At 41.6% G+C, this 23,736-nt stretch overlaps 1 protein-coding gene across 2 annotated transcripts in view; it reads left to right on the top strand.

The window, feature by feature from the left end:
* Window positions 1-23,736, top strand: part of TMEM178B (transmembrane protein 178B) — a 222,706-nt gene that overhangs the window by 180,627 nt on the left and 18,343 nt on the right. For both annotated transcript variants that reach the window (XM_071422471.1, XM_071422470.1), the window contains exon 4: window positions 10,383-10,520. In XM_071422471.1, coding sequence (XP_071278572.1) covers window positions 10,383-10,520 — 138 coding nt within the window. The remainder of the gene's footprint in view (window positions 1-10,382; window positions 10,521-23,736) is intronic.

Below are 23,736 nucleotides of genomic sequence, written 5' to 3'. Positions count from 1 at the left end.
TAGATGCCTTTATTTAGGTGAGAGCTACTGTTTTGCTTATTTACATCTTTGTGTTATTTTTTTTTTTCATTTTTATTTAATCAGAATGAGTTCCAAATTACCATTGAAAAAATTCCCATACTGCAGTTTTTATCTGTCCAAGGCCTTTTTAGGGCTTCTGGGGCTACCACTGCAGAGAACCTAGCTGGCAATCTTTAGTGTATTAAACTTCAAAATGACCTGCTGAGGTGAGATTTTTCTGGTTTGAGAACTGAGACACAGAAAGCCTGACTTCCTGTGGTTTGTGAGGAGGTGTGTGTCCCTGCTTTCTAGATGGTGTCCTGAAGCCAGAGAGATGTCTAACAGAACTGCAGAAAGTTTGATTCTCCAGCTGGGAATGGGGAGCTGGTGATGTCCCCAGTGAGATGGGCACTGTGGTGGGAGCTGGAGCCCTGTGGTCATGGGTGCCATGTCTCCAGGACCAGACAGGACAGACCCCTCTTGCCCTGACCCTGGTAGCAGGCTGGACTGCCTCCTGCAGGCTCCAGCAGCTCTCCTGGAGAAAATCTGAGCTCAGAATCAGGGCTTTGGTCAATCAAGCAACCATCCCCCACCTCTTCCTTGTGCCAAGCAGAATTTTAATGTACTTCCAATTTCTCTTTTTAGCACACACAAAGAAAAAAGAAAAAAATTAATAATCATCTATAAGAGAAGTTCTTTTCAGGCAAATGGGAAAGCATTCAATGCTGATATATATTTTTCTCCACATTTAAATGGTATCTATTTAAATGCAGATTTTCTGGTTTCATATGTGGAGCTTGGAAGAAACGCCTTTCAATTTAAATGTTAATAGAAGAGTAAACTTCAAAATCAAAATTTCTCCATAAGGGACAGTGTTTTTTCACAGCTCTGTCTTTCTCTACTTCTTCCCTCTTTCTCTTCCATCCTCCTTCCTTTCTTCCTGCACCTCAGCCCAGCCTCACTTGCATTAAATAGTCTTTTTAAAAACAAGAATACATCTTTCAGAGTTCCTGAATGAAAATGTTTAATGCTGGATCTGTGAAATGAGTGTGTTTGAGCAGAGGGCTGGGGCACTGATAAAGCAGAGATACCATCCCTCCACCTCCAGCCTTGTTCATGCTGGCCATTTATTAAGTGCACTGCTCTGATTGCTTTGTGCTGGGATTATGCTCAGGCTTGTGCAGTGGTTGGGGCAGGGGATGAAAAGAAAGGAAAACCTTTTAGCATAATATTTTAGTTGCTCCTGATTGTGAGCAAAGCTTTGGTGCTGGGACAGGCAGCAGAGGAGGGAAGTGAAATGCAGAGGGAAATAGATAAAACAAAGGTGCTGTTGCCAAGTCTCTCTCTTTCTGTATTGTTCCTCCTGCTCCTCCACTGCTCCCTCGCTGCACATCTCCAACTTCATTTATCTTTGGGAGAAGCTTAGGGAAAATCTGCTTTTTTACAAAAAGCACTTAACACTGTCTGATACTGGAGTTCTACATACAACTATGGTTTTTGCTTCTTGTCACACTCCATTTCTCATCTTTAAGGTTTTCTTCAATTTTTCTCATCACTCTTCAATTATCCATCCAGTGTTTTTATCCACTCTTCTTTCCTCACTGAAAGAAAAGAAGTGGTTCTGCTTTTTCTTCTGCTTCTTTCTGGCCCTGATGAACCTTTTCCACCTTTACAAGAAGTGGTTCAAGAGATAATAACTGAAGATTAAATCTTAATAAAATTCCATGTGATTAGTGGATATGTTGATACTCTGATGGTGACCAGCATGTAAAAAGCAGACTGTAACAGGGCAGAGTCTGCTCACAGATAAGGGCAATTCTGTAAACTAAATAATAAAGTAACTAATATATAGAATACGGCTTTCTTTGTCCAGATTATTTTCATACAAATGTTACTGTATATCATTATTATCTGAATGCCTATATAGAAAAAGTGATAAACTGTCTTCCGTGGTCCTCCTGGGAGACAGGAGAAAATCTGACTTTCAGAGGAAAGTTTTGGAGCGCCCAGCCCTCCAACTGGAGGGAGAAAGCAGAGCTCACAGGGCTCTTCACTGATCTCAGTTCCTTGCCCCCAAGGTGTTTGTAGTTTCCTGTGAGAGCCTGGCAGCAGAGCTGTGGGGTGAAGCTGGCCCTGGTGCCCTGCTCTGCACTCCTCCTGTGCACTGTGCCTTGTGGAGGTATGCATGGAGCATTCAGTCCTAGTGGTGTCGGAGCAGCACTTCTCACCAGCGCTGAGAGCCCTTTACAGTGAAGGGAGTCACCTGTGCCCTGAACCCAGAGCCCATCACTGATTTCTTCTAGACCATTCAGGGAAACTTCCATTTAGAAATGGGCTTTCCCCCTGGCCTCTCCCACCACCCCAGGGGTGGAGGAGCTGGGAGCAGGGAGATGGCACCCCACATTCTGCAGGAAGGATCCCTCTGGTCAGGCTAATATGATGCTGAGGGACTGTGCTGTCCTTCCTCCCCATCAAGATTGTACTGTGCTGTGGGGGCTCCAGGTAGAAGTCACTTCCAATAACAGATGACCAGCATAAAGAAGTGTGTGTTACCTGAGTTTTTCAAATGTACAGGATGGAAGAAAAATGAAAAAGGCACAGCTTTGATGTCATAAAGTCACAAAGTCCTCACTGAAATTGAGCAGAAGCCTACTTCAAATGCCTCAGATTTTTCAACACCTGCATAATCCATGGAAGCTGTGTAATGAAAAGCCTCTTAGCTTGGTAACAACTGAGAAATGTTTGCTTTGTGTGGCCTCACCTAGCAGGAGCAGGAAGGATTAAAGTTTTGAATATGAAGAAGAGTGGCCAAAATTGCAGGTGCCTCAGACTTCCCTGTTTCTGTGGAGAGAGGGAAAAGTGGGATGAAAGGGTTGACTGGCCAAATTGCAAGTGTACTCTGCTGGGACCAAAGCTTGGAAATATTCCTAGATGATCATATATTGCAGAGCTGAAATCAAGGATAATAAATCTGGAGAGAGAAAGACTTTCTAAGATCAGCTCTTGAACATTGCTGAAGAAATATAAATGATCAGCTTCAGGTGCTTTCTGATAAAATCTCAGCAGCACCAGGGAAGGAGAGGGAATGGTGTGGATTAGGAAAGGTAGAATGGGGCATGACAGAGTAAAGTTGAGTGGAATGATGTTTTGGCATAGGCTCAGCTACTCTGGCTCACTAGATCAGGAGTTGTAAGGGCAAAGCTTTTCTTCCGACCCTGCTGTCACTCAGGGTTGAGTAGCAACACAACAGATACCAAAATCTTCTCTGGCCAAAGTTTAATTTTGAGGCTAAGGGAAAGTAGGATTGGAGCAAAAGGCTGAACCATTCAATGGGATGGTATTCACAGCCATCCTTCTCTCAGACCATAAGTCTTGCACCTTCTACAGTGGAACTGCTTCAGATGTGTTAAATTCCTGCTGTACAAATGTCCCCTTTATGCATTGAACTCTCTGATATCCATATCATAAAGTCTATTGAAGACAAATCAATCTTCTCACCCTCATAGGACACTTCATCTCACCCTTTTGTGTTCTTAAACAAGCCTTCCTTCCTTCCTTCCTTCCTTCCTTCCTTCCTTCCTTCCTTCCTTCCTTCCTTCCTTCCTTCCTTCCTTCCTTCCTTCCTCCCTTCCTCCCTCCCTCCCTCCCTCTTAAATCCCTCCCTTACAGTCTGGGGGTTTTCTTTTGCCTCGTCCCTGCTCCACATGAGGAAGAGGCAAGAATAAAATCAGAACTTGCTATTTGAGCTCCAGATAGTGCCTTAGACCACTGCAGAATTTCTTAGGCTCCTGTATTTTTCCCTAAATAGAGGAGGAATTGCTTTCAGGAAGTTACACCAGTATGTGACCTGGTCTGGGAGTTCCCCTTTCCTCTGATGTTTTATGACAGTTCACCAGAGATAAGAAATTGCAGTGTCATGTGGGGTTTGCTATTTGCCAGCAAAAACCTCTGAAGGTGTCAGCCTTTATAGAAGACATGACTTCATCCCTCCCTTGATAAGGTATTCACCTGGCTCTGAAACTGTGGGATTTCTGATGAAGGAAGGCAGACTGAGGTGCCAGCAGTGCATAGCTGGCACCTTCCTTTTGTGATTGCTTCTGTTTTAAATAACTGTAAGAACACTTAAGAACTCTGATGGAGGAAATCCATATCGATGGCCTGTTCTGACAAGAATAAATCAATTTCATGATGTCCACTCTCCATACCCCTCATCCTCAGGGACGTGTTAACTAGCACAGACCACAGCCAGCTTGCAAAGCTTCCCATCAGCTTTTCCATGTAGGTGGGTCCAGACATTGCTGGCAATCAAACAACTTATCACACAAATAACAATCTCTAGTCAACAGAAGATGATGGAATTGTGTTGTTTAGGAGAATTTATACAGGTGTGTTATAAAGGCCACTTATAACCTCTTGAGATATGAAGGCTTACTTCATACTTGACAGAGCTGCTTTCCTTTTTTTTTGAGGGTCTTCTGCTGTTCTTTCTCTCAGCTTTGAGAGGGTTGTGTTTTAGTGTATGTTTGTGATGTGCATATTTCTGAGTCTCTCTGGTGCAGATACTTACATGTAAATGTAATCTACTGTTGCTTGGTTGAAGTGGGTTGTACTCATTGAGATTGCATTAGAGTAATCTTTAAACTGAGGACTGGGTTACCACATGATTCAGTGAAAGGCACTCAGAGATTTCAACAGTCTCAGGTAGGCTAATACATATTTCTTTTCTTATCTCTTCATACCTGAAGTGCAAGGGAAAGATTAAAATCCTCACCCTCTATTTGCCAACCTCATCCAAAATACAGTTTTAAGCTCTGCAGAGAGAATAGTGAGAGCCAGAAAATGCCACTCAAAATCACCTGCATTAACACTCCCTGGTTCATTGTACCTGGGAGCTGCTGGGCTGGCATTCAATAAAAGACATGTCTGTCCAATTCTGTCTTGCCCCCGCTGAAGTTTCAGGGTGAGATAAGAGAAGGGATTATGTTGGAGAAAGATACCTCTGTGCTGCTGATTCTTTATAAGAGAAGTAATTCAGTGAAATCTGGTAAATTGTGCTCTAGGGCTGTGTGCAGTTCTTGAACAATTTCCAATACATATGTTTGGAAAAGGAAGAAAAAGGAGTGATTTTGACTCTTTTCAAGTACAAATGTCCTCGATCCCTGGTAAAGACAAATCAGAGGGAATGTAGTACAGGAGGGTATAGATCAGAGTGACCTGCAATGAAGGATTATGCTAAAGAATTACACCATCCCAGTCTATTTCTACTTGTGATGTTACTATATCCTGACATCTGTTCCTAGACAGGCACAGAAATGCATTTGTGATTTCCTTTTTGATTTTCCCATTTTTTGGAACACCTCAGGAAAGAACTGTGATGTACCCAGAATGTCTTCTAAGCTGTTCTAGATATTCTTGATATAGACTTCAGGGTGCTTAGTCCCTGCAGACCTTTCTCTAATGGGAGAAGGAAGGAGGACATGTAGGATGGACTATCTGAAATACTATTTGCAGCAATATTGCACTTTCTGAGGGTCTGATAACAAACACTGTAGTTTGATTTGCTAACAAACACTTGAGAACAAGCAGTGCTGAAAGCAAAAGCTGTGCTGTGTGGTTCAAGGTCTGTCCAGAAATCCTGCTAATACAGATTTAATTATACACTCTCCACAAAATTTTCATGTAGCTGGGGGCATGTTGAGTACCCTTGACTTGGTGTCCCCATCTTTCAGAAGAGTCTCATACAGTCCTTCCTGCATGTGTTGTGAGGAAAGCAGTCTCTAGCTTTTAGGAGATATTATTAAATTCTGTGGAAAGGAAGATAGATATCAACAGGAAGATTGAGCCCTTGCTTTAGAAAGATGACTTGCAATTTCAAGGAAGTGAATGGAACCTCAGAAGTCAAAAAGGCATATTGAAATTTTTAAAAAGCAAAGCTGAATCAGAACATGTTATGTTTGCAGCTGCTGGGGTGTGAAACTTCTTCCATGATGTGATAACCAGCATGAATTACCTTATTGCTCATAACAAATACAGATGGACAGATATCAGGGTGAAAGGAAGGGCAGGGTCATTTGCAAACTGACAGAGAGAGCCTTCCATCACATGTTGCTTGGAAATAAATGGCTCTTAATCAGCTTTTCTCCCTTTCTTTATCTTCAGGAAACCTATAGAGTTAATATTCCCAGCAGAAAACAAAAATGCTTTAAAGAAATGCATGTTGGTTTATGAGAATCTGTCTATATTTTAAGGACATTGTCTAAAATGCTAATGTGTCTCTTTTCATCATGATTCACAAACCTTGTGACTTTCAAATTTATCATTTCAGCTTCCATCATGGGACTTGGATTACTCCATTCTTTGTCCCTTCTCCAATGTTATCAGTCAAGAAGTTTGTTGTTCCCAACCTACATGAAAATGATACCTGTATTCTTTGCTTGATGATCCATGTTGCTTTTGAGTCAGGATTAAGTTCCCTGCCTTTTACATGCAGCAGCACCTGTAGCAGTGCTAGGTAGGAAAAGTCTCCCAAAGAGAAGATAATTCACTCATAGCCTTTAGTCAACATTAAAAAGAAAAAGGGATGAAGAAGGTGTTTCTAAAAAATGTGTGGATAAATAATATTGTGTTTTCACCCCCAAGTGATGTTGGTATCTATGTCCACATAGTAAATCATTGAAACTAGCAGTCATATAGGCCAAGCATTAAAAATTAACTTCTGTATTTTAGCTTATGGAATAAGCAATGCAATACATTTCTTACTTTCACTTTGTAGCTACATTTCTAAAGGTTTGGTTTGCTAGATGGTGAAGGGGAATTCAGTGTCCCTGCAATCTGTGCACTTTGCTACAGTGTGAGGGCTTGGGATGGGTACTCAGGAGAGGATCAGCTGCAGACCAGCTAAGCAATGCTCATGAATGCACTGAGATAAGTTTGTTTGCTGTTGCAGCTCCCATTTGGCTGTATAAGATTCAACAATGCATTTTGCTGGCATAGTCACTCTTCAGCTGATTGGTGTTGTCATGCCATGACCCTGAGATCCTATTACTCAGAGAGGTTTTCAAAAAGAGAAAGAATGCAGAGAACTATTAATTTCATAGTCTAAAAATAAATAAAAGCAATTTCAGAAAAATAAACCTAACCTAGAATGTGCTCAAACGTCATAAAGTGGTGTTACATGACAGCATGACCCTTTTTACCTTTGCAGGATGCATTCAGGAAGGGTTTTATCAGTGCCAATCAAACTCAGACAAAACCCCATCAATTTGTACTGATGAGCTATTGTTTATTTATATGTCATCTCTCCATCCTAAATTAGCAGAACAAATTTAGATATTGCCTCGAGTACACAATGCAAATCTTTGCTTTTCTTCTGTCCTTTCCATGTCAAGCACCACACCAACAAACAGTAATCATAAACAACCCCATTAATAGAGTTTGAGTCTGGGGAATATAGGCTCCTATTCCTCTAAATAGCCTGAGGGTGATGATTCATTTACATCCATTAAGTACTTTTCCACAAAAGAATCACTTTGAGTAGGCTTGATCCCAGCACTGACCTCAGCTTCATGTGGGCACTGACAGGTGAGGAGTGCCAGGTGGATGCTGTTGGACAAGTGAAGGCTGTTATTGAAACCAACTTTACAACCCCCTTTCCCACCACTGCTCTTTCCAAGGGCTCCCCTCAAGAGATGTTATGGCAGGACAAAAGCCAAATAGTTTTAAATAGAAAAGAAAGTTTATATTTTATTTGTTTCAGATAATCCCTAGTGGGTAGACTTGCGAGGAGCAGATTTGCAACTGGCCTAAGCAGTGGCAATCTTAAACTAAGCTCACTGAACTTGTGAGAACTAAGAGTTCACAAAGAAGTTCTGTTTGGATTTTGCTGTGTTAGAAAGGGAATTTCAGACTCAATCAGCAAAAGAGGCTGAGGGAAACAAATGTCAAAATTTGGCCTAGAAATCTTGGTCCTGCTCCTTTAAGTCTTCTGTTTAATGGCAAAATTCATAGAGATTTTAGCAGGATAAACACCATTCCTGAGTCTGGCATACATGTTGTAGGGATGCTTGTGGTCCACTCTGAGGCCTATGAAAACTGAGTCCATCAACCAGTTTTATCCATTGAGGTAGATCTGAGGGGTTCTGGACATCTTGCAGCTGAATAAAGCTATTTAAGCTGAGCTCATTAGAGGCAGGTTGTTTCCATTTGGACAGGCAAATGGTGTTACTTGGAGTCAGCACTCACAAGTTAAATTGCAAGGGGTTTGTTAGGGCTGACACAAAGAGCTGTGCAGCACCTTGGAGAGATGTGCTGTGCTGTTATGGAAGATGATACAGGAAACAGTAAAGATTTTATGTTTTCATTTTCAAATTGAGCCCAGGGCCTCATGGACTGAAAAAGTAGGAAGACACTAGGCCATCAAAAATTCTTACTAACACTTACTGCTTGTTTTAGAAAGCACTCTGAGAAATTCCCAAGGAACAGAGACACTGCCTGGGGGAATTACAAGTTTCTGCAGGAAATGCTTTTTTTTTTTGTGCTAGAGCTCCTTGAACATACTCAAATGTGGCAGGACAGTCACAAAACCTAAGACAAAAGTACTTTTAAGATGTGTATCTTGTCAAAAGAGCCTGGTTACTGGTGAGCTGAAGGCCTGGTTATCTTTATGTTGTCAGAGAGACTCCTTGGAAAATCAGTGATAATCTACAGGAAGGAGTTACAGCTTCAAGGAAGAGGTTGTGTTCTACAACTTGATCTTGCATACAAAGTGCTATAATGAACATGGACCTGAGTAAACTGCCTTCAAGTCCCTCTGTCCTAGCATACTGATAGACTTTGTGGACACTTAGCACTTTGGAAATGAAGTTTTATAAACCTCTGATGATGGTAATTTATCTCTTCACAAAATTCATTGAATCTGTGTTGTGGGTATTGCTGGTCTTTTTATCTACTGTGGGAAAAGCATAAAAAATAACAGAAACTGAGACACAGTCAAAGGCCAGCCAAAGAGAAAAGCTGCCATAGAGACTGGTGGATGATTCACAGTTTTCAAATCTTCCTTCTCTGTCATAAGCATTCTGTTTCTTGAGGGGAAAAAAAAAGTAAAATCATTGCTGTTCAAAAAAAAAAAAGTTTCAAGAAGGAAACAAATGTTTAGAGAGTTGACTTGGCTGGAATTTTCTTTGCTCATATACTCTTGACATATCAGTGCTTAAACTTTTTATGTGTGCGTGAAGGGGGGACAGGGAATAATCAAATGTTAGTGAAGATGCCCCCATCTGTTTCATTATCTGAGGGTGTGAAGATGCTCTTTAGCTCACATAGTCCTTGCTCTTTCAGTTGCCACGTGGTCTTACTGCCCAGATTTCACATCCAAACCAACTGTGAAGAATTTTTTTTCCCAGCACATGCAGGAAGAGGGTTCCCGGCAGTCCCATAGTCCCATCCTTTTTGCAGAAGACAAATATGCAACATAGCCAGGCCTTCATTTAAGTATTCCTTTCATTAAGACTTGGGGGTCCTTTTCCTTTATTTATGAAATAAATGCAGGCCAGCCCCTGTCACCCACATCAGATGTACTCAGTCCTCACTTGAAGAGCAAAAAATGTTTTTCTCCAGTGCCCTGCCCTCCTCCTACTCCTAGTGCTCCCTGGAGCAGTGAAAAACACCCTCACCAAAAATCATCTGGCTAGGTCGCCATCTGGGTACAGGAGAGGACAATGATGTGTCCTCTGTCCCAGCTGTGTCTCTGGAGTGCATTTAAGGATGTCTGACACCAGAGTATCTGTGTGCCTTGCTGCTCTGGAGGAACAACGTTTCACTCCTACCACCCCTGGATGCCATGACCCAACTTACACGTGGGAAGTTGTGGCCCAGAGGGGCTCAGTGACACACAGGGGTGACAATTGAGGTGCATGCTCTGTCATGTCTGTGCTGGCACAAAGCATAGGAAACTGCTTTGCTGATCAGTTGGAGCAGGGACATCCTTTGGATGCTGGGGAGTAATGGACAGAGATGAGAAGGCAAGATGTAAACAGATGTTGTGCTAGTGCCCAGAGACTGGAGTTATTAGGCACTGCATTGCACTGAGGCCATTTTACAACTTCTAGCTCCTGAGCAAGCTGTCACAAGTCACTTGAGTGTATCTGCACTGAGCTTCATTGTGTGCTAAAACAGTCAGCTGCTCTCTCTCCCCAGCCCAAGCTAGTGACTTAATTTGTGGTTTGTCCTCGCTCTGAATCACCCTTACTTAAATCATCCTATACCACACACACTGAAGTCCTTGCAGACCAGTAGCATTTTGGATTAAGACTGTTATGAACCTCTGATGATGCTGATTTATCTCTGCTCCCACTCATGTTGTTTTTGTGTCTTCCCCCCTGCAGATCTGCGCAGGATGACCGCTGGTTTCATGGGCATGGCCGTGGCCATCATCCTCTTTGGGTGGATTATCGGCGTCCTGGGGTGCTGTTGGGACCGAGGCCTTATGCAGTATGTGGCAGGGCTTCTCTTCCTCATGGGAGGTAAGGATGGTGCTGTTTGAAGAAATGCATTTTTCTTGTTGTTTTCATGTTGCCACTTTCCATATGTCCCTCCTTTTCTAAGTCACTGAAAATATGTTTTCGGAATTGTTTTGCCTGATCTGGACTTGGTTTCATTCTGAGCTCCTTCTGGTGCATATCAAGGATCGTGCAGTCATAGTTACATTTAACTTCCATCACAAAACTTGTCTGGAGTGTCTGTAACTCATGGTAGTACAAAGGTTAATCTGAGTGTTTTAGTGCAGTACTCCCCTGTTGGATGTAACACTGTCACTTAGCAAGCTCAGTAATAAAAATCCAAGGATTATGCAGATGTTATTCCCACTACTATCCAATTCCACAGTGGGACACTTTGATACCTAGAAACTGTGCTGAGAGTTATAATCTATATTTATTACTCATCAGTTGCTCATGAGTCAAATGTAACCTTTAGTTTATATTTCTCTTTCTTTGCTGTACCTATGAAGAGCATTCTCTGTGTTCCTCTTCCCACTCTACATACACTTTCTTGTAGACTTCTCTCTGTAAGAATAATTATCAATCTAGCAGCCTTTTCTCCCACTTGTTCCTGTTTGTACTTGCCTTTCTCAAATATGGATGAGAAGGACCATTCCCTAACAAGGTCTAATCAATGCCTTGTATAAGTGTTGTGATGGTTTCCTTCCCCTGCTGGTGATTCCTTGCCTGAAGTATTTTGTGGTTGTATTTGCTTTTTTCATGCTGCATCACATTGGAGACCCACGGTCATCCTGCAGTTGGGTGAGACATGCAGACCTTTCTCCACCTTTGTACTTTCCTACTGATGCTCTCCCAATTTACAGCAGAGGTTTGGCTTATTAACCCCTAGGTCCATACCCTGACACACTCTGCTTTTGAACTTCTTCCCATTCCTACTACAACAGCCCTGAAGGTCATCCAGCATTTCCCATGTAATGGACCAGCCTTCCTTACTACAGATGCCATCAACATTTCTGTTAGCAGCAAATTTCAAGGCACAGTTACTTGAAATGAAGGGTGTGAAAGTCAAGTCCCAAACACAGCTCTGGGTGAATGCCTCGAAGTGAACACCACTACTTCTGTTCTCTCTTCTTTTCTCTGCTGCCGATTTTTGTTTAGCTGGGTTTTTGCCCTCCAGGCAGATCATCACTTCTGTGCATTTTATCATCTGTTTATCTATACTGTGGTGTGACACAGATCAGTGTGTGACATAGAGGAGAGATTCTGTAGTCCCAGAAGAGGAGTTAAGTGCTGGAGTAACAAGTATTTATGTTCTAGTGGTGTTGTGCTGGTGACATTAGACATCAGTTCTCTGTGCCCACAAACACATTTGAAATCTGCTAGAACCTTGTGCAAGCACACACTGGTCTTCATGGGGATGTCTGTAAATGGTCTGTTGTGGGTGTCAAAACATTATAGGTGATGGTTTGCCAGATAAGCTCGGTGTTTCTTATTTATTTAAAAGCCTAGTTTGCACAGGGGCCATTTTGCTCTAATCTGCTCAGATATCTGTGTGGTATTTAACTTACTACAGCCCAACATTCAGATTAAAACATTAAGAGTATACTAAATAAGTACAGAAAAGTTACATTTATTAGAAACTAGCTATGTCTTGTTTGCTATTCGGAAATTATCATTATTTATGGGTTGGTTTCCAGTGCGGCTGCAGAGATTACCTGTTAACCTGTTAGCTCCAGGGTATTTGTGAGGGATTTGAAAGATGACTGATAAGGTGAAAAGAGATTCAGTTTTAACTGTGTGTAAGGAAATGGGTCACTCACAGCTTACAAAGCCATCTTTTGGAGTGCTCAAACAACACACATTTCAGTGGAGATGGAGCCAAGGTCATGCAACTGGGAGCAGCCTCAGTCATCCCCATGGAACAAGCTGCTCCTTCTCAGAGAGCAGTGGCTCTGCAAAGCTCTCTGGAATCGTGGGTGCTGGGACCATCCAGCTGCACAGGAGCTTTCAGTGCAATGCAGCTGAATGTGTTATTTTTTTTATGGACTATGCAATGAGACCACGACGTGGGGTTATCTCTGGGCTAAGCAAAACTATTTCTGGACATCCTAATCAGGTGTTAATGCTAAAGGAGAATGTGGAAAGAATGGGAGAGGTTTGCAGAAGAACTACAAAAATGTGGTTTGAAAAACAAGAAAAAGACAGCATGCCACAAAAAGCCAATTGCTTGAAACTGTTTACCAGAAGGTTTGTAATTGACTTGAACACAGAGTGGAAGTACCTATGCAGTGGGAAGCCATCTGATAGTAGCATGCTCTTTGCATAGACAAAATAATAACCAGATCCAGCAGTTGGAACACAACACTAATTTAAATGAGAGGCGCCAGATTATTTTATCTGCCAAATTCTGTCAAGATGTGTAATATTATAAATAAAGATGTGCTGGGAGAAGATCAAACTTATTTTCTGCTTCAGTGCAGACACGTGGATCAGTATTACCCAAAGGTTACCCTCTTTCTTGTTTTGCACAAGTCAATAGCAACTGCTAAACTGATTTCTTCTAACAGCAAGTGGGCATAAAGTAACATCTACAAACTGAAGCAGTCAGTTAATAAAATACACAACTAGAGACATCTAATCTAAAAGTCAGTAGCTATCAATGTTTTCAGACTGTGTCATGTGTTACATGGTCATTCCTTTTACAGCTAATGAGTCTTTTAATTTAAACTCTTTTATTGCTGGACAGCATTTGAATACAAAACTGTTGCTTCTGTCATGCCATAAGTGCTGTCAACATATTACCGTGCTGTTTCCTAAAATGCACGGAGACAGAGTGCCTCTTAGTTTTGCCTTTTTCTCAGATCCAATAATGGGAAAACTGCTTTGGAAGGTTTCTGCCATCTGACCTCATTGCAGCTGAGAGGAGACTGTGTTCAACTGGTAGCCATAGAATCAGACTGAAATCTAACCTTCCCTTCCATTTTCAACACCACTTGTCTTGGCTACGCTTGTAGCATTTGTTCTGGTTTTATTTCTAGGCAAATAGCTCTTTTTCAATGCTTAAATATTGCCAGCTTAACATATCTATGGGGTTTGTCCCTTATTGCCCATAATTCTTTGAACGGGAAATCTCAACAGAGCACTGAGAAGCGTGCTATAATAATCTAATAAGACCAGACATGGTTTGCTTGGACCTCTGGTTCTTTATTATATTTACCAAACAGTCCTCTTGCTAACCCATGTGGCAGTGCCTCATAAGGACTTTACTTTGCTTGATCTAATTTCTCAAGCAAATTGCTGAAACAAGTCATTTACAAAATGCAGGCCATTATTTGGTTTTTAGCTCATCCAGAATCCAGGACAAGTAAACTATGATTTAGAGTCTGTTTTACACTGCTATTCTGCATGTTTTATAACAAGCTAAAAATTATTAATAATTCAACTTTTCTGTTTAGTCCAAATGTATCTGTATCAACAGCAATCACAGATCCCTTATGGCTTCCACAGGTCTTTTGCATAATTTTTGGTATTTATTGTACAATTTATACTTGGATTCCTTCTCTTGAACAACAGTGTTTGCCTGACCACAGTATGATTTTTTTCAGTCCCTCCTCTTCTACAGAGCCAGATGGATACTGTAAATTATGTTTAGCACTTTTTATCTCACTTTGCATGATGGTACTGTTGCACAGCCTCCTATACGTAGAATTACACTATTGTTACTCTCCAGTATTGTCAGTATCATTTTAGCCTGCAAGGTGGGAGAGTTTCCCTTTTTGATAGTTTCTTCATATGGAATTGTGCTCTTTAATTTCACTGTGATCAGTTCATTTTATTCATCTTGCTTGAGACTGTTTAATTCTATTACAGAAGTGGGTCACACTCAAATTATACATGACTCCAAGCACATCCTCTTGCAGGTTCTTGTGTTTTCTCTTCATGCAAATTAGCAAAAATCTGTGCACCAGTAAAAGCTCCAACCAGTAATTTTCTAATTTTATAGTAATTTCTGGAACCTTAGGAGCATCTGTAACACTACTTCCAAATGTCAGAGTCCTGTGGCAAACGTGATGCTTTCATGCTCATAAAGTACCTAGTCTAACAGGGATTCAGTTAAACATCTACCTGAGGAAATGCATGTGCGATATTTTATGTACTGTGTTTTGACCAAAGTAAATTTATTTGCACCAAAACTATGCCTTTGCATTTTCAGGTCTAGACGTGGCCGCCTCATCAGTTCCCAGGAAGTGGTGATTACATTTTCTGGCTTTGAGCAGTTCTTTTGAAAGTATTCAAACCTTTGACTAGTTTGGGTTTATTTTCATGGCAAACCTGCCAGTTCTTTTGGTTGGTGTCTTCACTCCCTCGACATCTAATTTAGCCAATATTGTCAAGGTCAAATGTCAGCTTTAGTTCCAGCTCCAAAGAGCTGAGATGCTACAAATTGGCACACTGGTAACTCTACCAAGGCAAATTCCATGGTCTCCAGGAATCCCTTCTTTCAGCTCTCCATCAAGTTGTTTGTGAATATTTCCTGAATCATGATCACCAGACAAGCTGATCCATCTAACCCTCGGTTTTTCTACCTACTCTCCAGCAAATTCATCCACAGGATTTTCTTGTTTCAGCATCTCAGGTTTGCAGTCATGCAAAGCCAACCTCACCACATCTTCTGTTACTGTATTGCTTTATAAAATCATCTTTTAAAGACAATCTCTGATAGCCTGAGGTTTTCCCAGCTGATTTCAGTTGGCTGTTTTGAAATATCATATGGCTTGCATTATTTCTAATTTGAGGGCAGGGCAAACTTCTTACCTAAATACTTCAAAGCCTTTTCCTCCTCATCAGTGCCTGCTGTGGGGAAAGTGGGGTGGCTGCCTCCTGGTGGCATGATCCAGTGTTTTGGCAGTAATTTCATCCTCCCCCTCTCTAGCTTGTGCATCTCCCTGCTGAACTGCTGTCTGTTGTCCCAGCTGGAAATACAAAATGGCACTTCCAATATCATGTTCTGGTACTTGCCTCAGCACACAATTATCCCTGGCCAGTGCTACCTCACTTGCCTTTGCAAATGTATTAAAAGACTGACAAAGAATGACGTTTTATAGTACTTACCAGAGCTCTGTCCGTCAGCTGCACATCCATGTATTTTCCTTTTCTAAGTCTGTAATTTGTACTGAGAACACATTTCAGTGAAATAGTTAGGGGTTTTACTGCATGCCTAACAAGGCAGCCCTTCAGGGAGAGACTTCTGCGTTGTCTTATTTCGTTCCAAATTTACTGCAAATGAATGTAATAAATCATCTCTGCACTTGTTTACTCTTTTACCTGTTTTCTTCACTCTTATCAGGTCTCTGCCAGTTTTGTCTTGTGACATACACTTTAGGATGACTTTATGGTTTTTTCCCCATTTGCTACCAATTTCCTTAGAGAAGCATGTAATTTTACTAGCCTTGCAAATATTCATTATTCTTTGCAAAGTCAAGTGAATTTCTTGCTGTAACCTTGCTTTGAGCCAATTAGAGGTTTTACCATTAATAATTCAGTCTCTAATTAGTCTATTTGGAAATTATTCCAGCTGTTAAATGCCCTCCTATGTGATTTGCCTTCACCATGCAGTTCTGTAATAAAATGATCTGGAGTCTCATATAGCAGCTCATTTCTTGTCTTTGCCTAGTGATATTTTTGCCTGAGGTACTGGGCTTGGAGCTTTGCTTGGGAGTCTGAAACTTCCTTTTCTACTGGCACTGAAAGGCCTGGAAGTCATGCTGTACACATATAGTAGTAGTATGGAGTTCTTCTGGCCTGATTTTTTTGTTCTAGCATTTGCTTTCAAAAAATCAGGAATTTTTTTCATCCTCTCCTCCCTTGTTGTGGTGATCTGCCAGTCTGAGGGCTTCCAGTGCCATTTGCCAGTTCCACTTTTGCCACTAATTTGGGCTTCTTCTGACCCCCTCTAAGAGTGCTGCAGAGACATTACTCTCTGTAGCTTGTCCATACTCAGAGGACCTAGGTCAGGGTTAGAAAAGCTTTAAATCTTTCCCACAGCAGAGGTGATCACCTGTTCATTCCAATGCTGGCTGCTGCAGTAAAGATAAGCAGGCAGGAAAGATATGTGAGAGGGAATAAAAAATTAAGTTATGCAGGTGTGTTGGCATAATGTAATGTTTTATTTCAGATATGCAAGAGAGAATTTTTTTTAAAAGAAATAAAGAAAAACCCACTTATGTATGTTATGAGTGTGTTCTTTTTTTAAATTTTAAACTAGGGAGATGTGGGGTGCAGAGGTTCAGGGACATCACACCATAACCAATATGATCCAGTGAAGCAAAATGTATTATCCCTAAAAAGACTATGTTTATAATAAATCTCTACTGTCCACGTGTCTCTAGCTAATACATGATTGGTTAATCCTAGCTGTTCATGCGTCTCAATTAGAATGCTGACTGGATCATCTAATTTTTCACGCGTCTTGCTGTGGTCGTCTGGCCCACCCATGACTCACTTTCTTCTTACTTTCCCAAGCTTGCTGACAAACTTGCTGAGTCCTGATGACTCTTCTTCTTGTATCCTTTTCAAGGATATACCGACCCCATTTCTGAATATGTCCATTATTCATTGTTTGTGAACGTGTCCATTGTCCATTAGTACAAGCAGGCATCTGGCTTGTGCATCGGTTGAATATGGCCATTGTCTTGCAAAAACTCCTCAATCTGCAAAAAGCTCTCAACAGGGAGAAATAGCTTTTAATAAGTAATTTCCAGCCTTCTCAGAAATACTTGCAAAATATTCCTTTCCTCAGTCCAGGGAAAAGGCAACAAAATGCTTTATTATCCTCACAGCCAGAGGATGGACAGACCATTTAGACTGGGTCACCTTCCTGTCCCCAGCTGTGCCACGCTTCATGTGGGGCTGTCGCCAGGTGCCAGCAGGGATGGGGACACACCCAGGGCTCTGTGCCAGTGCCATCAGCTGTCACAGCACGACTTGCTGGGCCCAGGAGCTGATGGCCAGGCTGGGATGCCAACCCCATCAGAAAGTGGGGCTTCAAACCAGGGCTTGGGAGCTGCTGTCGGTGTAGCTGTGTTGCACACGTCCGTATCCTCTTCACTCCCACCTCCACAGAGAGCCTTGTCTTCCAAACCCCCCGGCTGGGCTTCCTCCGCCCGTGCTGTGCATGTGTGAGGAGATGACAACAGAGGCATCTGTGGATTTGCAGCCATGGGTTGTTACCAGCTGTTGAGTCATTTGAGTCTCAAATTTAACTCACTGTACTTTGAAAATAGCACGGAACGGTAGAAAATAAGAGTGTTTATTCTACGCATCTGTGGTCCTGCCGTCTCAAAATAATCCTTCCATTGCTGAATAATTTAACAAAAATGGAACAATTTAATGTAGCAGGTGTAAGGCAAAGCTCTGTGACTGACATCTCCTAGGCAGCTATGAAGTACCTTCATAGTAGCTGCCAAAGAGAAAGATAAACAAAGGGAGAAAGTAAGAGGCATTCCTTGGAAATCATTGGGAAATATGATATGTCCCACAGGGCACCTAGGATTTCTATTTTTCATTAATAATCAAGGTCTCTACGCATTCTTCAGAATGTTTACTTGTGGTGACATGATCAACCACAACACTGAATATGGAAGGTATTTCCTGTGCTCATATATATATATTTCATTTATACAACATTATTCTTTGAAAGTTCAGTTTCTTGTGCTTCTTCACAAAAAAAGGAATAGTTTTGGAAAGTTTACATCAATTATTTTTTCCCTATGTAAAGGCAAATATAAATGCACATGTGTGTGCACAAGTGTATGCAGACAGATCTTAAACAGCAGCCTGAGATCTTTAGAAAAACCAAGATCTGCAGTAATTTACTGGAATGTGAACTGAGAAGCTTGGGATAAACACAGTTTTCACAAAGGCATAATACCTTTGGCCACTTTGAAGAGTATTTATAATTTAAAACAAGTTGGAATACTAGAAAAAAAATGAGATACCAATCATGTTTTATTCCTGTGGGAGGTTCTAAATTAATGATGACTGCAGAAGAGCTTAAAAATTTGGCAAAACTCCCTACAGACCACTGTGAGAACTTATTTATGTGGATTGACCTCCAGATGGAGACACAGGCTGGTTTGTATCAAGAGATGTCATAAATGGGTTATGAAAATGTTGAAGACCAGGCTCAGCACAAAAAAATTATTCCCCCCTCTGCCAAGCCTCCCCCACCACACACGTGAACCCTGTGGCTCCTACCTGTGCTTTTGGCTAAATTTTGCACTATGCTCTAAAGTGATTTAAGGCTTTGAGTTGGAACAAGCTTGAGTTAATGTACAGCATTAATAGGCTTTAAATGTTTAAACCTCTCCAAGGCTCTTGATTGCTTAAAACCCTCAAACACATGACAAGGGTGTTGTGGAAGGCAGAAAAGGAGCTGATGAGGGTTTTTTTGGACCTGTGAGGAGAAGCAGAGCTCAGAGCACTAAAGCAGGCTTTATGCCCATCAGGAAGTAATGTAACAAGGCCAAGAGCATTCATATTCAACCTGTTTCTAAAAATATCCTTTTTTGTTTTTAAGGATGTGTCCCTCTTTATGGGGAGTAACTGAGGAAATTTGGGTTCTTAACTGTGGAGAAGACAGGCTCAGGGGAGACTATTCCTCTTTACAACTACCTGATAGGAAATTGTAGCTATGAAGGGGTTGATCTCTTCTCCAAGTAGCAAATCATAGAACAAGAGGAAATGGCCTCAAATTGTGCCAGGGAAGCTTTAGATTGCAAAAACCTCTGCACCAAAAGTGCAAATAATAGCAAAAGTGCAAGTAATAGCAAAAATCCTCTGTGTTCAAACAGGCTTCCCAGAGAAGGAGTCACCATCCCTGGAGGCATTCAAGAGCTGTGTAGATGTGGCACTTAGGAACATGGTCTAGTGGTGGATTTGGCAGTGCTGGGTTAACAGTCAGACTTGATGATCTCAGAGATCTCCTAAGCACTCCTATGATTCCTTTAAAACATCTCTCCCTGCACAGTTTGTGGTGTCTCTCACAGACCTGGTTCAAGGTCATGTTCCTTGGTCCCATTTTAGGCCAGGTTTCTGGAGTCTGAAGCGTGGCTTTTCTTTTCTCATGTCTTTCAAAACCAGGATACTGACAGATACACATCCAGACACGTATGTGTGGATATGGATTCTCTGTACATGCACGTGTCCTGATATGGGGTAGAACTGGAACTGCTTCTTCATCCAGACCAGTGAACCATCCAACAGTGTCAGCAACTGTTATCTCTTGCCTTTTGAATGCTATCTAATTTCCTATTTTCACTCAAAAAATAAAGATTTAGGAAATCACTCAGGCAGACATACATTCCCTTTGCCATCTTTTGAGGTTAATATATTGCCAGGATGGCCTGTTGAGCATTTCCCAGCTAGAAAAAAGTTGCTCAGCAGATGGCAGGACAAGGCTTAAAAGAGCTGGGGGTCCATGTTACATCTTAACTGCTAGTACTTCTCTCTCCTCTCTGGTGCACCAACAACACATTTTGCATTTATTTATTTATGCTGGCAGTCATTTTGAAAAGGAAATAGGAGACTCTGGAAATAGGAAAGATCACTCACTTTTGCAATACAGACATCTGTGTGTCACTGCCTATCAGCAACTGAAATACTCTTTTATAATTTCATGTTATAATACTCCTCAAGGGGAATCATAACTCTCATTTACAGCATAAGTTCAAATGCAGAGTTATATCTTTTGTCTCATAGAATATTATTTTCACTAGATATTATTTTTTTTTCTAGTACCTCAGGAATATATCTGATTCCTGGGTGAATACCTGGCATTGAAATGTTGAAACCTGAGGTAACATCTCCATAAGAAAACAGAGTTGGGATATAGATGTGTTTTTTGCAAGTCAATAACACAACTGTACTGCAGAGTGTAGTCATTTAGAAGTATTGTTCTGTGGGGCTTTTTTTCCCCTGGAAGGAAAGGCTCAACAAGAGAATTCATTGTCAATTCCATAGCATTTGATCTCCATGGAAACATTATCAGCTGACTTCAAAGTCAACCTTCAAATGTGTTGTGGGTTGTTTTTTTTCCTGTGGCTCATTTCTGATGCTCCTAGATGTGCACTTGCAGGCTGTGGGGAAAGAAATACCAACACAATTTCATTAGCCTTGTACCTGATCATGAGAGGGCACTGGCACTTAGGAGAAGGAGAGAAAAAGCTTCTTTAATGAGGTGCAGAGATCTTATAGTCTGGAGCAAAAGACAGGGCAAGTAGTGTATGCGCACCTCTAAATTCATTGTTTTTCTGTCCTAGCTCAAATCTGTCTCCCTGAACTTTGTGTGCAGTAAATTAAGGAGTCATCTCAGTCTGGCTTTTCAGCAGGAAGAGCTGTTCATATTCCTCTGTGTGTTCATTTTAAGTCAGCTATACTGATTTGTAATTTCTCCCTCACCAGGATGGGAGGTACTGGCAGAAGCATCAGTACCTTCCAAAGTTACGAGAACAGACAACTTCATGCTCCGTGAAGGGCGTGCAATCAAGTTCCTTCTCAGGAATGTCAGTAGGTCTTTGGGGGGCTGACAGAAGGTAAAATAAAGTAGGAATAAAGCAGAGGAGACAGATTCTGTAGAAATACAAAAGACTTCCCCACCCACAGCCCTGGAAAACAAGTTCTGTGTGTTTTAAAATTCAGTAGTTGTCCCATATCCTTTAATAATGTCACGAGGCCTTTGATCTGTTGTTGGCTTCTGAATTCCAATGGCAAGATGCACCAAAGCCAAAGGAAGACAATGAAAACAAAACTGGCATTTATTATTGGGTTGGCCTTTTTAAAAGGAAATTTTGCTGAGCTGTTTGCATGCCTGACATAAAAGTGGAAAGACTGCACATGCAACAGAAGGAAGATTAATACTGGCATGATTTGCTAGACAGAAAGAAAACCTCACAGAGAGAATGGGGAGGAAATTTCTGTGCGTGGCAGATCTTTTTGTTAAATGCAGAGGCTGCAGCAAGATTTAGATTCACTTTCTTTGCTCCCCAGGTTGTCAGCACAGAAAACAACATTCCCCTTGGGCAAATCACTGCTGCACTTGCTTGGTCTAATCTGTCTGGACAGAGTCCAACAGGACACTGGAAACTGCATTTAAAAAACAAGTGGAAAAAACTATAAATGAGTAGGGCCTTCCTCATTTCTGCCCAACCTGGCTCCTCCAGGGCATACAGAGATGAGTCATGCCAATGTACTTGTATGGGCTACAGAAGATGAGCAGGTATTTCCTTTGCCACAGGAAAGGAGATTTCAGCATGGTCCTTTAGGACTGTACAGTGTCAGTCTAGTTTGTTGCTTGCAGGCATTTATGTGGATAATGTAAGCTTCATAGGGGTGCCCTGCACTAAGTGGTTCTTGCTGACCAGACAAAACTGCATTTAATTTTGATTTCTGACTATTCTCTGTCAGTAACTGTATCAGCACATATAGAAAGGATTTTCTCTTCCTAACAGGTCAACTCAGGGAAACAGTAATAGAACCCACAGACTTTTGTAGTAAAGATTCTGAAAGCTGTACAAGCAAAGAGTCCTTTGGTCACTTGACAAAAATGAATTGATGGGCTTTTCTCCAGTACCTAAAGGGGAAAATATCCAAATCAGGTAGCCACCACCATCACCCCAAGTTCCCAATGACTTCTTTAGTACTGCCTTCAGCAAACAGAAGTATTTAAAAGGCACGTGACTAACTATCCTTTTAGACCTGAAAATATTCCCTCTAGAAGTATTTATAGTGGCACACAGTAGGCAATATGGAAGAAGGCTGCATTGAATTTATTTGTGTTGTACCTGTTCTCCAGTCTTGTCTTGAAGAACATCTATTAGTAGACTTTTCAGCCATTTAGGATTTCCTGCACAAGAAAGATTACACGAATCCTCTGAGGCTCCTTCTGAGAGATGTCCAGTTTTTTGACTGGAAGAAAATGGTCTTACATACTTAGAGGTGTAATGAGCACATTACTAAAAGACCAGATGCAACATGGTGCACAGATTCCTCATACTACAGACCATGTCCTGTGACAAGGCAAACCCAACCTGACTCCACAAGTGTCCCTTTAGCTCTGACAAATGCCAAGGGTGGGGAAGCACCTGCCTAAGGTACAGCTTGATACTAAGCTTATGTTTTGCCATCTGAGGCAAATCTGAGGTGTGATGGAGTTACTTGAGTTTCTTCAGACCTCCAGCATCTCTTTCTGTTTAATCTTTTGGCCTCTGCCTGGGTCATGCTGTGAGCTCCACATTGCAGAGGATGAAAGACCCTGCCAGAAGCCTCTGTATATGTTGCCAAGCATGGTGCTTGCCAGCACACGGATGGGATAATTTTTCTAACTTTGGATTAGAATTTTTCTTCATTTTGACACTGACGTGCTTTTTTTGCTTTATGCTCCAGTAAAATTGCAATAATATCACAGTGCTACAAATGGCACAATTTTTGCTGTCTCCTGTGTTGTGGATGCAAGTTCATGACTTGTTATGTTTGCTTAATGGCTGTAGTCAACCCACTTTATTATTTTGGTTGGGTCATAGGAATCACCATTGCTAAAGTACTCAGAAGTTTATTCACTCGGGCTTTGATCTGAAAGCTTTCTTCTCTGCCTAGTCCAGCAAACCTTTGTGCCTTTAGCTAAGTAGTGTTGCTTTTGCCTTACGTGCCAACTCACAGCTCCAGAGAGTGCTTGCTCATCGCTGTAGCTCACTGGCTGCGGCTGTGCACAGCATGGGCATCCACTCCCTGTGCAGTCCCATGCCCCGAGGGATACAGTCATGGAAATGTCACCATGTGCAAATTTGCAGTGTGAAATATGGACTGACACTTGTATCAGCAGAGCAAACTGGAGTTCAGCCCTCAGCTGCTGTAGCATTGTTCCTATATATGAGATACTGATTTGCACAAGCCTAAGCATGGTCCCCATTAAGTGTTTGGGGCTGTAGCTGAGGACACATAATTCTCTGGTGCCATAAGAAATTACAGCTTGTGCAGCAGCAGTCCCTAGACAGGCACATAGAGGAGGTGGCACACAGCAGGAGCACAGCTCTGGCATTTTCTGGGCACCTCTGGCACCTTGTGAGGCAGGAGGCCAAAGGCCAAATGCAAACCACATTCTGAGAGTGGCTATAATGCAATATCATGACAGACCCTGCAGTTTATCTGGTCCATGGTATATAAGATAAAAATGCATTAAGTCCCA

The sequence above is a fragment of the Agelaius tricolor genome, unplaced genomic scaffold, assembly GCF_023055355.1.
Source record: "Agelaius tricolor isolate 1412-34295 unplaced genomic scaffold, bAgeTri1.0.p SCAF_3, whole genome shotgun sequence".
In the NCBI taxonomy this organism is placed as follows: domain Eukaryota; kingdom Metazoa; phylum Chordata; class Aves; order Passeriformes; family Icteridae; genus Agelaius; species Agelaius tricolor.
The sequence above is the reverse complement of the archived record's forward strand: the minus strand, read 5'-3'. Positions and strand labels throughout refer to the sequence as shown.